At 35.5% G+C, this 17,859-nt stretch overlaps 1 protein-coding gene across 10 annotated transcripts in view; it reads right to left on the bottom strand.

Moving 5' to 3' along the window:
* The window catches only part of TSGA10 (testis specific 10), a 158,763-nt gene that overhangs the window by 96,711 nt on the left and 44,193 nt on the right, over positions 1-17,859 (bottom strand). For 9 of the 10 annotated variants that reach the window (XR_002081925.2, XM_019456665.2, XM_019456331.2 and 6 more), the window contains 4 exons: positions 9,211-9,326; positions 6,243-6,397; positions 2,168-2,223; positions 452-620 (listed from right to left, as the gene is read on the bottom strand). Coding sequence is in view for 9 of the 10 variants with exons in the window: in XM_019456665.2 (XP_019312210.2) it covers positions 452-620; positions 2,168-2,223; positions 6,243-6,397; positions 9,211-9,326 (496 nt within the window). In the remaining variant the exon portion in view is untranslated. The remainder of the gene's footprint in view (positions 1-451; positions 621-2,167; positions 2,224-6,242; positions 6,398-9,210; positions 9,327-17,859) is intronic. The other variant, XM_019456555.2, reaches the window with a different exon arrangement.

Raw genomic sequence — 17,859 nt, 5'->3', positions numbered from 1 at the left:
AAAGAGTGGATAAACTGAAATACATTGTCTTAGAAAGAGAATAATTATAAAAGAAAATTTCCCAAGTAGAATCACAGTGCTAAGGAGGACCAAAATATATTCATCCTTAAAGAGAATAATAGTCCACCAAATAAATCTACCCCTTTCTTAAAAGTTTCTGAAGGTTTTTCTCTTCCTTTGTTGATTTGTTCAAATATTTATCCTTCAGTAAGGAAGTACTTCCTAAGATTTAATACAAATCTATTATATCACCACTCTCTCCTTTAATACTTCATGTTTGAGAATTTCATTTATAAAATATGAGGCATAATCTGCAGAGTAAAGGCAAAAAAAAAAAAAAAAAATGGCTGATTCCAAAGCCTGAGGTCTTCTACAAAATAAAATGAGGACTGAGAATCAGAATAAAACAAAAATTTTTCTTGGAGAAGAAAGATTCTAGGAACAAGTATACCTGGTTTTCTTGTTTGGCTTTAGAAAATTGTTCTTGGACAGTATCATTCTCATGAGCCAAGATATCTCTTTCCCTGGCAATCTGAGCCAGCTCATCATTTGTTTCATCCAATTGCCGACGCATTCTGGAAATGTCTTGTTCACACATAATTAGGGCTTCAGTAGACTGTCTATTCCACAAATCAGATAGTACATAAAAAGAGACATTTTATCAAAAACAGAATAACAAATTCTCATAAGACAGAAGTTGGACAGTTAGCATGAAAACGTTTGATGTTTTAAACACATTTAAATTTTAAATACAGTCCATTGGAGTTTCTCAATGTTTCCCATATTTCACTCTAAAAAAGGATGCTAAATATACATAATAGTCAATGATTTGCTAAGTATTTCAAAACTTCTAATACTCCAGTATAAGAAAGCCTTCATTCTACCTCTGGCTGCTATAGCTTTGTCTCCTTTGCAGGTTCCCAGTCCTCTGCCATCCTAAAAATTAATGGTTCTCAGGGCTGAACCCTTAGCCTCCTGATTCTTCTCACCCTTATCTCAGAAAATCCTATTCAGGGGCACCTGGGTGGTTCGGTTGGTTGAGTGTCCAACTCGACTCAGGTCGTGATCTCACGGTTCATGAGTTCACACCCTGCAATGGGTTCTCTGCTGTCAGCACAGAGCCTTCTTTGGATCCTCTGTCTCCCTCTCTCCCTGCCCCTCTTCTGCTTGCACTCTAGCTCTCCCTCTCTTAAAAAGAAGTAAACATTAAAAAATACATATTAAAAAAAAAAAGAAAATCTTGTTCATAGCCATGGCTCCTAGCCCCATCTTCAGACGATTCTGAAATCTTATATCCAGCCTCTTCCTCTTCCTTAACACTCCAAACTCATATTTAACTGCCTACTAGACACATCTATAAGAAAGCCTCAAAGGCTCTTCAAATCCAGAGGAAATCGTGTGTTTCCACATACTTTCATAATGTTGAATATTCATCCCCAGCCAGAAACCTGGCATTCTCCTAGATTCTCCTCCTCACAAGAAGCCCATCACTCCTGTCTCCCAATCCCTCCATCCTATCTATCATCATCTCTTTGGCTCAGTAATCTAGCACAAAAATCTCAATTTCCTTTAATGATTTCTTCTTGTCCAAAAGATAACATTAAGACTCATTTGTCTATACCACAAGCCTCTGCCTATTTAGCCTTTCCTTCCATCACTTCTCTTACCCTTTGGGTTCCAGCACACTCAACTACTTGTCATTCAAGAGGCTCTTGAACATGATCTGGGGTTCTTTGCTATTCTCTTTACCTTGAATGCCCTTCCCATTCCTTTACTTGGCTAACACCATATTTTCTTTTACTTCCGTACACAGACTTGTGCCTCCTTTCAAACATTAGAAAGTTATCCCCTGAGGTGCCTGGGTGGCTCAGTCGGTTAAGCATCTGCCTCTTAATCTTGGCTCAGGTTATATGACCTCACAGTTCATGAGTTCAAGCCCTGCATCAGGTTACGCATTGTCTATGCAGAGCCTGCTTGGGATTTTCTCTCTGTCCCTCCCCTGCTTGCATGCTCTCTCTCTCTCTCTCTCTCTCAAAATAAATAAATAAACTTTAAAAAAAAAGTTATCACCTTATACATAACACTAACCCCCTTGTCTCCTACTATCTTTGCACCTAACATAGTATTTTGTCCCCAGTAAATCTCAAATTCTTGTTGAATGATTTACCTTGATGCCTGTTCCATCTCAGCAATGATATTCTTCATGCCTGAAATGGTCTTTTCCTTGAAAAGTAATATAAGTATTAAATAAAAAATATTTTAAACTATTTCTCTTAAAACTGAATGAACAAAAAAAATTTCTCCTCCCTTTTTGATTTCCATTTGGTTTTAAACATTTATGTTCTATTCTTCTTTTCTATACTTTAAAACTAAAGCCTAATACATCAGTCTGAGTATTTGTACTGGATAAAAACAAGATTATGTTGACTAAAGACTACACTTACGTGCACTAATATGGAATCAGTATATCAAATACTTTGTTAAACTGTTTTGTGTTGTCATGCAACTACACAAGGATCCCATAAGCACCCTGTTTTTGTTGGCAAACCAGTGTTTTGGCATTGGAGTGTTGTATACTGGGAATATAAAACCCAGGAATGTGGATCACATGAAACTAATTTTAGTTCTTAGGAATAATAACTTTGATCAAGTAAATTCTTTATATTAGTCATTGACAATATCTTCAAAAAGCTGTTCCAATTGAATTACTTGTAAAAGTGTACTATTAATTTTAGATGTGAGCTAATAAAGAGATAAACCTTAAGCCTAGAGAAAAGGTATAAAAAAATAAACTACTGACATTCTCCCCTTTCAAGGGTGTGTGAGAGTAGAATTAATGGAGTCAGTTAAGGCTGAAATGATCTTAATGCCATTAATACCACTCCTACACCTCCTCCTTTTAAAACTCTCATTGATCCTGAACTAGTTATATGACTGTGTATAGTTATATACACAGATACTTAGGGCTAACGTTAGATCTAAAAAAAGTATGAAGTTATTCTTTCACTAAATAACTATATTTCATTTTGCCCTTTGAATTTTCAAATCCTTAGTAACCAAGTAGCAAGATAAACTAAACCTGGATTTCCCAACAAGTCTTGTTTCTGTTCTTTAGAGACAGTTAGTCGTGTGTGTGTGTGTGTGTGTGTGTGTGTGTGTGTGTGTGTTATCTTCCTTTATTCATGTGCTCCTCTCCAGGTTATTTTTAGCTCCATTTTCCCATTCTGCTTTCTGGTAGAATGGTGCAGAGTCCACATTGGGCAGTAATGGATATCAGGGTATGGTTAAAATGGCTATTAGTAAAGCAGTTAAACTGCTTTAAAAAGCACAGGCCAAAAAAGGAGAAATTCTGCTTAAAATGGAATATTTACACAAGGTTTAAAATACAACAATACATTTCTAAATAAACTCTGAAAAACTAATTGAACGTCAAGTGTTTCTAAAAGCAATTACTTGGTTAAGCTTTAAATATGGTTTATAAGTCTATATAGGACTTCTCTTTATCAGTAGAAATTCATATTGAAAGTAAGATGCTCTGAGAACATTGTAAAGCATCCAGGACAACAAAATTACTGGGTAGAATCTAGTAATATATCCTATTAGCCTATTTTTCTCTTACTATGACCCTAATACCACCATTTCTCAAATTGCTGAAATCTAACCCATCATTATCAATTTAATATTCCTCATACAACCTCAATATGCTTATCTAGAGATAAAGACTCAAGTTAATTATTAAAAATTCAATCTGAACAGGATGGTAAAAGAAACAAACTAAAATGTTACACAAGTAGTTCTATCTTTTATTATTCAAAAATATGTGAACTTGCTGTTGAGTTTTCTAACTTTAATTGGTAGCAAGTAGTAGAACATCTTTTAAAACTATGATTACCAGAAAAAAATTTCCCCTTATTCATTATAATGTAGACTTTCTCCACAGCAATTTATTTCTGTAATCTCCAGATTAGACTGTAACATTACTGCTTTTCACTTAAGGGTATTTGTAAATTCAGCTCTGAGATATCACTGTAGAGAACATTTCCTCTTTTGAATGTCTAACACTGTTTTAAAAGTTATTTTCCCTTCAGAGGATGGATGTGTTTATATTCATGATCTTATATGAAGTTCCTGATATTGAAAATAGACTTGCAACTCAATATTCTTTGTGAAGAAAAAATTAATGTCAGTACATGTTAGCAAAATTGAAGAAATATGAAATATTAGATATAACAGAGGTAAATGATTCAAAAATTTCTAATTTGTTTCTAATTGTTTTTAAAGAAAATCATGTTGACTATTAAAAAACTGGTCTGAATACAATAAGAAACTCCACCCACCCAAACCCCCATAAAATTAAATTAAAAAAATTATTAAGGGGCGCCTAGGTGGCTCAGTCAGTTAAGCATCCAACTTCAGCTCAGGTCATGATCTCACAGTCGTGGGTTTGAGCCCCATGTCAGGCTCTGTGCTGACAGCCCAGAGCCTGGAGCCTACTTCAGATTCTGTGTCTCCCTCTCTTTCTGCCCCTCCCCTGCTCACACTCTGTCTCTCTCTCAAAAATAAATAAACATTTAAAAAATTTTAAATTATTAAGGCATAACTATAAAATAAGTCAGTGTTTTCAACAAATTAAATTTACTATCCCATGGATAGCAAGATTTCAGTTGTGCTCATGATTCCCAAATCTATTAACTTCACTTCAACTTACTCTCCAAACTGAAAAATCCAAGAGCCTATGAATATTTCAACTACGTCCCAAATACATGTCAATAATCTTCCTCTGTAAGCCTGTTATATTTCTGTTTCCTGCTTCATGCACAGGAACTATCCATGTGGTCCCTAAGTCAGAAAGCACATCTCATCAATCTTCCTTAAAACTCTATTTCTCTCATGGATACTGCTACTATCCTAATACAATTCTTATTTTACTTGTAGCTACTGTCTTTGTCATTATTCTCATTTCCCTATAAATCCATCCTTTACATGGACTAACAAGTAACAGAATATTTGTTTCAAAATAAGAATCTAATTGTGACATTTCATTTACATTATTTCAATAATCCTCTACATCCATGATGATAGAGTCTAAGCTCAATATTATACATATTTCTATGATTTGTTGCTTATCTGTCCCATCTCAACTTTTACCACCAGCCCTGCTCCCATACTGACCTTTCCTAAATTCTCTTATGAAAGCCACTGGGCTTTCTTTGAAAGCTGCTTTGTCTGTCTGAATCATCCTTTTTCTCATTGTTCCCTTTCTCTAAGTCTTGTCCTGGCTATTCCTAGTCATCACAGGGCAGTCCAGGCCCCATCACTTCCTGGAAGGCTCTCTAGAGATCTTCCTTCTCCCCAATCCAATCCCCAGGGTGAATTAGGTGTGTTTATGCCTAACTCTAATGGCACATTGTACACACATCACTATGGCACTTAGCGCACTCCATCATGATAACATCTTAATTTATCTTTCTCCCAATCATATTATAGGCTTTTGGAAGTCATGACCACTCACCCTCAGTTTCTAACATTATACCTGGAACATGTCAATAAGTGTTTGTTGGATGGATGGATGGATGGATGGATGGAAGGATGGATGAATGAATTCGATCCCTTAGAGAGGGAAAAGACCTTATTCCAATCATGCTGCCTTTGCTTAAACCATCTGTGGAAAACAGTTTAGGAATTATCTTCAGAACTGGTTTATGAAATAGAAAAGGGTATTAATATTTCCCTGCCTTTTTGGCAACACTTTTGCTATTATTGTTTAAACAACAAAAAGTGTGGGATGGAGATTATCATCCAGTTTTATTCACCAGCTACATATAATCTATCCTCAAAGGCTGAGGATGATGTAAAAATGTGCTCCTAGTTTTGAGCACAATTACAAAGGCAGTTTTAATGTTCTTAATGTTTACTGCTTCCTAAGATGGCTACCTGAAAATATAAGTTCTGGTGTTCTTTTACAAAGAAATCAGTTTTACTGCTTTATTACCATGCTTCACATTTTGATTTGATACTTGAAATAGTTGTTGTAATGAGTGTTAATCACAATTAATGAGAGAAAATCAATTTAAAAATATTCGTTAGTGGATTTGAACACGAAGTTCCTAAGAGTATCTGGAAAAATTTTTAAATCAGATTTTATAGTTTCAGCTCTCTAGGAAAAAATTTGAGAAAATCCTATTATTTTATTCAGACTCAAGTCCAAACATTTCTTTTAAACCACAGTTCTCAGAACATACTTTCATTGCCAAACTCTCTCCAAGGGATGCAATGTTCTCAGATTTTTTATCCAAACATGCTTGTAGGCATTCCTTTTCTTTAGCCAGATCGTTGAGGGTTGCACCAAGAATGCTGATTTCTTCTCTCTGGGCAATACTTTGCCTGGTAAAATTATCTAAATATGTAATCATAAAGGCATTGTTTTAATCAAGATAATTTTTTTCCAACTCAAGCAAATTGAAATACTTTTCAAAGTAAGTTCTCCTGTATTATGTTCAATGGCTGCAAATAAGTACTGTATCCCAAATAAAAAATGGCTTTTGTTGTTAGTGATTAAAAACTAAGATGAATCATGAAATTCCAAACGACACATAAATGTAAAAGCACAATTAACACATTTAAATTAGAACAGCAAAGGAAAGCTCTATATCACAAGTTCTCAAAGTAGATTTACATGTGTGGTAGGGGAGGAGAGGGTGAATGGACAAAATGAGTGGAATATTAAAACAAACTGTGACTTTTCTCCCTCTAATTTCCCCTCCCTCTAGCCTAGAATCACTGTTGCATGTAAGTTGGTAACTACAAGATCTTAATAAATAATTAATTAGGTCATTTTCAGAATCAAATGTCTCCTGATATTCTGATTTTTCTAAAGCAGGGTTATAAAAATTCCTAGGGAAAAAAACATCACAGGAAGTCTGATTCGATTTGTGATAACACCAGCAAACCAATGTCAATGTTGAAGACCTGACTGAATGGTATAAAATAATGGTTTTCAAGTTGTGGGTTCTCATCCAGCACCATTGGCATCATCTGGGAACTTGTCAAATATAAATTCTTGGGTCCCACACCAGACCCACTGAATGAGAAATTCTGAGTGGGCAGAGCAATTTATGTTTTAACAAGTACCCTTCCCAAATGACTTTAATGCCTAACAAAGTTTGAGAAGCACTTGAGGAAATTAGTTAAGATACAAAAGCCTTGGCCATATCTTGCTTCAAAGAGCCTAGCTCCAGTGATAGAATCACTCCAGGTGATTCTAACACACACCAAGTTTGAAAACCACTGTCGAGAGCTCTACAAGGGAAGTTCTGCTAGACCTCTATGTAAATCCTTCCAACAGACGTCCAGTGCAGTGCTAGGAGAGGTAGCACCATATACTAAGAGGATGATCTATATAGTACTTGAGAATACATCATGTCCCTTTTCCAGAGAGCACTGTCATTAAGGCAAAACGCATGTTTTGGGTGTTCAGATATTTGAGTCCATTCCCACTGGCATTAAATAAATAAATTTAAAAACTCTAAAATAGCTCTAGTATCTCCTAGCTTTAAAAAAAAAAATCTCAATTTCACATCCTGCTCAAGCTACCACGCCATTTTTCTGCTTCTGTTAATAGGTAAGCTTTAAAAGACTTCTATTCTCTCCTGTCCCTACTTCTTCATTTCCCAATTATTCCTCAACCTACTCCATCTTCCCCATCCAATAGTCCATTCACACTTTTTTGTCAATGTGACAAAAACCTGCAATGTGCCAAATCCAATCAATAATTTTTCATCTTCATCTTATTTTGCTTCTCAAACATATCTGACAATTGATCATGCTCTCCTTGTAAAAATATTTTGCTCTCTTGCCTCCCAAAATAACACTCACTTCTGGGTTTTCTTCCTACCTCTTTGGCTTCTTCTTACTCAGTCCTGGATCCTCTTCGCCTCATTCTCTATATTTTCCCTAGGCAATTTCATGGTTTTAAAATATCATTTATATACTGATGTGCCCCAAATGTATATCTTTAATTTAGATTTATCTTCTGAGATAAAAACTTATCTATTTAACTGCTTACCTTACATTCTTACTTAGACTTAAAATATCCAAAAATGAGTTCTTTAGTATTTCTTTTTTATAGTTCTGTTGTAATATTTCCTATCTCAATAAAAAGCACCTCCACTAATCTAATGGTTTATGCCAGGCATTTTTGAACTACAAAATAGGAACTTAAAAATATTGCCCATTTACGGGGCACCTGGGCACCTGGGTGGCTCAATCGGTTAAGCATCCAACTTTGGCTCAGTTCATGATCTCACAGTCTGTGAGTTCAAATCCCATGTTGGACTCTGTGCTGATAGCTCAGAGCCTAGTGCCTGCTTCGGATCCTGTGTCTCCCTCTCTCTCTGCCCCTCCCCTGCTTGCACTCTGTCTCTCAAAAATAAATAATAAACATTAAAAAAATTTTTTAAATAAATTGCCCATTTTGGGGTGCCTAGGTGGCTAAGTTGATTAAGCATCTGACTCTTGATTTTGGCTCAGGTCATGGGATCAAGCCCCACATAGGGCTCCATGCTGGGTGTGGAGCCTGCTTAAGATTCTCTCTCCCTCTCCCCCTCTTCTCCACTGGTGTGCTCTCTCTTCTATCTCTCTCTCTCTCAAAAAACAATATATTCCCTGTATTTAAATGGGCTTTTTTATAGTCTTAACCAAAATTTTACTTTACAGTTATAAGTAGATTAAGTTATGACCATAGAGATCCTGGTAAGAAACATAAATAGGTCACTTTATAAAAACAATTTTCTCTGAACCCAAGTGATAAAACAGATATAGCCAAATAAACACATGTATGCTTTCCACCAAAAGTAATACACAGATAGGTACCATGTTTCATTATAATAGCTATGGACAAGCCACAATGGTACGAGTTGTAAATTTATAAGCGTTCATCATAAATTTACAAAGTGTCACTGCTTTGTTTAGCTATTCCTTCATTCAAAACTATGATGCCCTGTCTAAGTATTTGTGGTCCTAAATATAAGGAAAAATTTTTACTATCAAAAAAACCCCATTTTCACTATTTTTGATTCATAAACTTTTAATTTATGGGCCTATTTCCAAGTTTCTCTATGTTATAACTGAAAAGAAGAAAACATATTTTCTATCAGACTTCAAAAAAAAAAAAAAAAAAATATATATATATATATTAGGGAAAAAACTCACCAATTTTTTCATCCAAGCACATAATTTTCTCCTGAGTAAGCTGTAGTTCATATTTTTTCTTAGCAAGATGTCGTTGAGTATCAGAAAGATCTTTTTCTGTGTTTTCATATAAAAGTCTGTAAACGTTTTAATAATAAAACTAATTCTGAAATTTTTATGCTTTATCAACTTTTTAGTGTATTTAAATCTAAAAACTGGTAAGCACAATAATACACATTTTTTTCATTTTAGCATTTTCTTTATAATACTACATTGTAGGAAGTTTGGAGAAAAAGAGACCCTCAAATCCACCACTCCATAGAAAGCTACTATTAGCATTTTGGTGTTCACTTTTCAGTATTTTTTACAGTGTATATTTAAAGTTACCATACTATAAATTCAAAATTAAATCCTGAGTTTTTTCACTTACACTTAGTCTTTAATATTTTTCAGTCCTATAACACAGCCTTCCAAATCACCTTTTTATTTTTTATATTAAATATAATTTATTCTCAAATTGGTTTCCATACAACACCCAGTGCTCATCCCAACAGGTGCCCTCCTCAATGCCCATCACCCACTTTCCCCTTTCTCCCACACCTCCATAAACCCTCAGTTTATTCTCAGTTTTTAAGTCCCTTATGGTTTGCCTCCCTCCCTCTCTGTAACTTTTTTTTTCTCCCCCCTTCTACTCCCCCTTTGTCTTCTGTTAAGTGTCTCAGGATCTACATGAGTGAAAACATATGGTATCTGTCTTTCTCTGCCTGACTTATTTCACTTAGCATAATATCTTCCAGTTCCATCCATGTTGTTGCAAATGGCATGATTTCATTCTTTCTCATTGCCAAGTAATATTCCGTTGTATATATAAACCACATCTTCTTTATCCATTCATCAGTTGATGGACATTTAGGCTCTTTCCATAATTTGGCTATTGTTGAAAGTGCTGCTATAAACATTGGGGTACAAGTGCCCCTATGCATCAGCACTCCTGTATCCCTTGGGTAAATTCCTAGCAGTGCTATTGCTGGGTCATAGGGTAGATCTATTTTTAATTTTTTGAGGAACTTCCACACTGTTTTCTAGAGTGGCTGCACCAGTTTGCATTCCCACCAACAGTGCAAGAGGGTGCCCATTTCTCCACATCCTCGCCAGCATCTGTAGTCTCCTGATTTGTTCATTTTAGCCACTCTGACTGGCGTGAGGTGATATCTCAGTGTGGTTTTGATTTGTATTTCCCTGATGAGGAGTGACGTTGAGCATCTTTTCATGTGTCTGTTGGCCATCTGGATGTCTTCTTTAGAAAAATGTCTATTCATGTCTTCTGCCCATTTCTTCACTGGATTATTTGTTTTTTGGGCATGGAGTTTGGTGAGTTCTTTATAGATTTTGGATACTAGCCCTTTATCCAATATGTCATTTGCAAATATCTTTTCCCATTCCATTGGTTGCCTTTGTACAGAAATCAGTTACATTTTTATACACAAATAATGAAGCAACAGAAAGAGAAATGAAGAAACTGATCCCATTCACAATTGCACCAAGAAGCATAAAATACTTAGGAATAAACCTAATCAAAGATGTAAAAGATCTGTATGCTGAAAACTATAGAAAGTTTATATGAAGGAAATTGAAGAAGATACAAAGAAATGGAAAACATTCCATGCTCATGGATTGAAAGAATAAATATTGTTAAAATGTCAATACTACCCAAAGCAATCTACACATTCAATGCAATCCCAATCGAAATTGCACCAGCATTCTTCTCCAAGCTAGAACAAGCAATCCTAAAATTTGCATGGAACCACAAAAGATCTGGAATAGCCAATGTAATATTGAAGAAGAAAATCAAAGAGGGAGGCATCACAGTTCCAGACTTTAGCCTCTACAAAGCTCTACAAGAGCTTTAGCTCTTACAAAGCTGTAATCATCAAGACAGTATGGTATTGGCACAAAAACAGACACAAAGGCCAATGAATAGAATACAGACTCCAGAATTGGACCCACAAATGTATGGCCAACTAATCTTTGACAAAGCAGGAAAGAGTATCCAATGGAAAAAGACAGTCTTTAAAAAATGGTGCTGGGAGAACTGGACAGCAACATGCAGAAGAATGAAACTAGACCACTTTTTTACACCATTCACAAAAACAAACTCAAAATGGATAAAGGACCTGAATGTGAGACAGGAAACCGTCAAAACCCTAGAGGAGAAAGCAGGCAAAAACCTCTCTGACCTCAGCCACAGCAATTTCTTACTTGACACATCTCCAAAGGCAAGGGAATTAAAGGCAAAAATGACCTATTGGGACCTCATCAAGATATAAAACTTCTGCACTGCAAAGGAAACCAAATCACCCTTTTAAGGATGAAAAGTATTATATGAGCAATAGCCATTTCCTTCTAAGTAAATACAATCATTTATTTAAGTACTCCTCTATTATTAGACATTTAGGTTCATTTTGGTTTTTAACTATTACTAATAAATTTTTAATGAACAGAATTTCATTCCACAAACATTTAGGAAGCTAGGGTGAAGTAGGTGGGCACTGGCTTTATCCTCAAGAAGTACACAGTCAATAAACAAACAAACAGACTATAATTTCTGGCAATATGGAAACTAGATAATCTGAAAGTTCCCTCAACACAAAACACTTAGACATACTGAATAAAATGAGCATCTCTTTAAATGTATAGCAAAATTTATTTTGTAAGAGAAATCAGAGCAGTAAGACTATGAACTAATGTTATATTATATGTGGTTGGGATTTCCCTGTCTCACTAGCCTAAGGTCTTATGTTTTAAATCAGAAACAGAGTATGAGGACAGAAATGTCCGCAACACAAGTATGAGAACTAAGATCCTCCACGTAAAGCTAATGAGAGCTACACTATTAGTGGAAAGGTCAAACTAGACAAAATCAGCTTGTCAACCATTACTAGGCACAGGATAACAGTAACAATTAAAAGTCTTTCTTGGGAATTCTTAACATCAAAATAAGAAATCTAAATAAAATCTGGTTCTAGGATGGTCATATAATCTAGAACACTTGGTAGAAATAAACACATAACTTCTCTGACAAGATATACTCTCAACCCAGACACAGAACTAAACCTTAGATAAAGGCCTGTTGAAAACAAGCTCCCAATCCAAATTTCAAAATCATATTAAGGAATAATCCAAACTTAGTGTGAGTCAAGACACACAAAATTAGAGCCCTATAACTTCATATTATAGCATTATCAAATAGAAACTTAAAAACAGATGTGCTTAAATACAAAGACATAGAAGAATATATAATAAGAAAAAAGTCTAGATTTTTAAAAGAACCTAAAAGAACTTCAGGAAATTAAACTAAAATCATTGAAATTTTTAAAAAGAAACAATATCAACAGATAAGTTTAAGAACAAAATAAACACAGCTGAAGAGACAATTAGTAAGCTGGAAAAAAACAGATCAGAGGAAATTACCTATAATAGAGTACAGATAAAAAGAGAGAAAAATACAGAAGAGGTTAAGCAATATAAAGAAAAGAACAAGAAGGTCCAATATTCATCTAATTCCAGGATAGAATACACACAATATTCAAAGAAATAATGGCTAATAAAATATATGAAATCTTAGAATAAAGAATGACCAGTGAAAAATACAAACACCAATATTAAAGGAACATAAGTCCTGGGAAGAACAAAATAAATCTGTATCCATTAAGACAATTACAAATGGGGGAGATGAAAAGATTTAATGGGAGTGAAGATTTCTACACTTAAACTGATAACTGTGGCACCAATAGACTATGATGAGTTACATATGTAAAATGAAATACCTACACCAACAGAGAAAATATCTATACAGAGATACTAGAAAGTATTACAGATACATTAAAATGGAGTTCTAAAAATGTTCAAGTAACCCACAGAACGGCAGGAAAAAAAAAAGAAAAGAGGTAAGAAAAACAAATGGAGGGGTGCCTGGGTGGCTCAGTTGGGTGAGTGTCCAACTTCGGCTCAGGTCATGATCTAGTGGTTGATGAATTCTAGCCCAGCATCAGGCTCTGTGCTGACAGCTCAGAGCCTGCAGCCTGCTTCAGAATCTGTTTCTCCCTCTCTCTCTGCCCCTCCCCCACTCGTGCTCGGTCTCTGTCTCAAAAATAAACATTTAAAACAAAATTTAAGATTATTAAAAACAGAAAATTTCTGCTTCACTTAGTAACAGTTTCAACTGTTCAGATCAATGCTTTCAGTGAGAACAAACTAGGAAAGCTGGGAAGCAGGTGGCAGCAGAGAGCTGGGGGTGAAGAATTACTTGAGCAAGATTTGAGAAGAAAAGACAAGAGAAGAGAAAGAGAAATAGGTAAGTCTGGAATATGATAATTGTTTTCCCCTAAAGAAATCTCTGACTCAGGGAAAGGTAGATAAGAGGCTAGAAAGCTGAGTAGCAACTGTGACAATTTCAAGAAGTTAGGGTACAAAAACAGGAGTCAAGTCCCACCAAGAAAGGGTAAAATACTGAGTAAACCACTTTCTCCTACACATACACATTTGTTTGGGACCCTGAATAGTTAAAACAAAAGATTTAAGCCCAGATTCAAATTATCTCAGTTCTGACAAAGCAAATTATATATATACATACCCCTCAAATTATCTCAGTTCTGACAAAAGCAAATACATATATCCTCTCTAGAGGAAAACAATATTCTGGTCTCAAATGATTTCTATACATTTTCATATTCAGTATTATATACTCAGTCAAAAATAACCAGACACACAGAAGACAACATCACAAACTGGAAAAAATAAGAGAAACAAAAGATAACAAGAATAGACTCAATAAAAATAGAACCATGCAGAATCAAGATAACGGAGTTATCAGAAACAGAACTTTAAAAAAAACAACTATGCTTAATATATCAAAGGAGAAAAAAAGCCAAGATTGAAGATTTCTCAAGAGACTTGAAAATATATATTTTAAAAGTGTCAAATACAAATTCCAGAAATGAAAAATGCAAAAACCAAAATTAATTCAACTGATAAGGTTTAACAGCAAGTTCAACCACAGTCAAAGAGGAAATGAGTGAAGAAGGGTCAGAAAAAAATTCAGAATACAGTATGAAGGGGCAAAAGTAACATCTGAAATGAAAACAGTGGAGAGTTCTCTAAAACTGCTGAAAGATATCAAGCAACAAAGTAAAAAAATCCTCCAAACCCAAGGATAAGTTAAACACACACACACACACACACACACACACACACACACACACACACACACACACCTAGGAACATATAGTGGATTAAAAGGAGCCATATAGAGAATACCTTATAAGTAGAAAGGAAAAAGACAAACTATATTCAACAGTTTGAATCAGATAAAAAATAGACTGATATGGGTATAATTACTATGAGTGCTCTGACCATGGGCACTCTGGCTGTCTGGGAAAACACTAGGAAAGCTATCACTGTGTCCCTTGGCTCATGGAAGGCAGCAAGGGGTTTCAGTGGTGCTATTACAAAAACTTACCTCGCTTTTGGCAGAGAACTACCATGGACAATTAAGACAAAACATTCTCTGTACAATATCTGACTATTACAAAATCCTACCTAATTCCTACTTTTATTTGGCATGCATTTGGGGGAAAACAAAACATTGTCTGCAGAATGGTACGATAAATCAACAATAAGAAAATATTTGAAAATATAGTGAAGTTCTACTTTAGTCCAACTGAAGAATCTTTTCAAATGCCTTGACAAATTATTTTCTTAGCTTTTTTTCTTGTAAAACAGTATTTAAAAATTCATGCTGGGGGGGTACCTGGGTGGCTCAGTTGGTTAAGTGTCCAACTTTGGTTCAGGTCATGATCTCCCAGGTCATAGGTTCAAGCCCCACCTCAGGCTGTGCTGACAGCTTGGAGCCTGGAGCCTGCTTCAGATTCTGTGTCTCCCTCTCTCTCTGTTCCTCCCCCATTAGCACTCTCTTTCTCTCTCTTTCAAAAATAAAGATCACACACACACTCTCTCTCTAAAATAAATAAAAGATTTAAAAAACTTTTTTTGAACACATGCTGGGGCGCCTGGATGGCTCAATTGGTTAAGCACCCAATTCTTGATCTCAGCTCAGGTCTTGATCTTAGGGTCCTGAGCTCAATCCCTGTATTGGGCTCCATGCTGAGTACGAATCCTACTTAAAGAGAAAAATCATTAAAAAATGCATGCTAAGTGGTGCCTGGCTGGCTCTGTTGGTAGAGTGCGCAACTCTTGATCTCAGGGTTGTGGATTTGAGCCCCACGCTGGATATAGAGATTTTTTTTAATCTTAAATAAAATGCATACTAAAGTCAGAAGTATAAATGTAATGAGCCTATCAATTCATATGATAATGATGAATCCTGAAAGACACACGGGAGGATTGGCAAAACCTTCCAGTGTACACTGTGGCTATTTCTATGCTGTTAAATTGCATTACAGCCATCTATTTTCCAAAATAGCCATATGCTCCTGTACAACAGAGATCCATCTAATACAAAAAACAAAATGGAAAACTACACACATGATCAGAAGTCATCAAATCAGATCTTTAAATCACTGATCAATAAACCCACACCTAAAACACATTTAAGCAATAGAAACTTTAGATATAAAGCCAGTAGCTTCTTTTGCAGACTCTTGTAACTCTAATGTCAGAAAAGACTCTTACAACTCCTCCAAGAAATACTTAGAACTTCATAATTTTGCTAATGTTTATTTATTTTTGAAAGGGAGAGAGATTAAGAGACAGAGCACAAGCGAGGGAGGGGCGGATAGAGGGAGACACAGAATTGAAGTAGGCTCCAGGCTCTGAGATGTCAGCACAGAGCCGGATGCAGGGCTCGAACCCACAAACCACAAGATCATGACCTGAGCCAAAGTCAGACACTTAACCAAAGGAGCCACCCAGGTACCCCAGAACTTTAAACAGCTATCTATATATAGTTTTTTCAAATGCCCAGAGTCCTAGACTAGATTTTGGTTGCTTCCAAGTTTGGGCAATTATGATTAGAGCTGCTATAAACATCATGTCCACATTTCTGTGTGCACATAAGACTCAATTACTTTGAGTAAATACCATGGAATTTTGTATGTTAAGACTGTGTTTAGCTTTGTAGAAACTGTCAAATAAAGTGCCTGTACCATTCTGAATTCCCACCAGCAATGAATAGGAGCCCCTATTGATCCACGTCCTCACCAGCATTTTTGTCAGTGATCCAGATTTTGTCTATTCTAATAAGTATATAATGGAATCTCATTGTTGTTTTAATTTGAATTTCGCTGATGACCTATGATGTGGAACATCTTTTCATACGCTTATGTGCCATCTGTATATCTTCTTTGGTGAGGTCTGCTAAGGTTTTTGGCCCATTTTTTTAATTGGGTTGTTTTCTTATTATTGAATTTTTAAACAGTTCTTTGTAGTTTTGGTTAATAGCTCTTTATCAGATGTGCCTTTGGCAAATATTTTTTCCCAGTCTGTGGCTTGGCTTCTCATTTTCTTGACATTGTCTTTTGCAGAGCAGAAGTATTTAATTTTAATGAAGTCCAAATAATCAACAATTTCTTGCATGGATTGTGCCTTCGGTGTTGTATCTAAAAAGTCATCAACATACTCAAGAAAAACTAGATTTTCTCCTGTTGTCTTCTAGAGGTTTTAAAGTTTTGCATTTTACATTTAGGTATACGATCCATTTTGAGTTAATTTGAAGGGTGTGATATCTGTGTTGCTTTTTTTTTTTTTTTTTTTTTTTTTTTTTTTGGCATGTGGATATTAGTTGTTCCAGCACCATTTGTGGAGAAGACTATCTCTGCCCTATTATATTGCCTTTGCTCCTTTGTCAAAGATCAGTTGCCTATGTTTACATGGCCTATTTCTGGACTGTCTATTCTGTTCCATTGATCTATTTGTCTATTCTTTTACCAATACCACACTGTCTTGATTACTGTAGCTTTTTAGTAAGTCTTGAAGTCAAGTAGCATCAGTGCTCCAACTTAGTTTTTCTTCAATTTCTGTTGCCCATTCTTTTGCCTCTCCATATAACCTTTAGAATCTGTTCATTGGGGTGCCTGGGTGGCTCAGTCAGTTGAGTGTCCAACTTCAGCTCAGTCATGAACTCACAGCTTGTGAGTTCAGGCCCTGTGTCAGGCTCTGTGCTAACAGCTCAGAGCCTGGAGCCTGCTTTGGATTCTGTGTCTCCCTCTCTCTCTGCCCCTCCCCTGCTCATGCTCTGTTTCTCTCTCTCTCGAAAATAAATAAACATTAAAAAAAATTTAATAAAAAATAAAAATAAATTAAAAAAGAAGCTGTTCATTGATATCCACAAATAACTTGCAGCAATTTTGATTTGAACTTATTCAATCTATAGAACAAGTTGGGAAGAATGGACATCTTGAAAATATTAAGTTTTCCTATCCATGAACATTGAATATTTTTCAATGTATTTAGTTCCTCTTTGATTTCTTTCACTAGTTTTGTAGTTTTCCTCATATAGATTTTACACATAATTTGTTAGATTTATATTTAAGTACCCTGGAATCTTGGCCTGAGCCAAAATCAAGAGTCAGATGCTTAACCAACTGAGCCACCCAGGAGCCCCTAGAATAGATTTTAATACTGAAATCTTTTTAGTTGCAAATAACCAAACTC

The sequence above is a fragment of the Panthera pardus genome, unplaced genomic scaffold (genome assembly GCF_024362965.1).
Source record: "Panthera pardus isolate Hobbes unplaced genomic scaffold, ASM2436296v1 HiC_scaffold_25, whole genome shotgun sequence".
NCBI lineage: Eukaryota > Metazoa > Chordata > Mammalia > Carnivora > Felidae > Panthera > Panthera pardus.
This window is presented reverse-complemented; position numbering and strand designations above follow the sequence as displayed.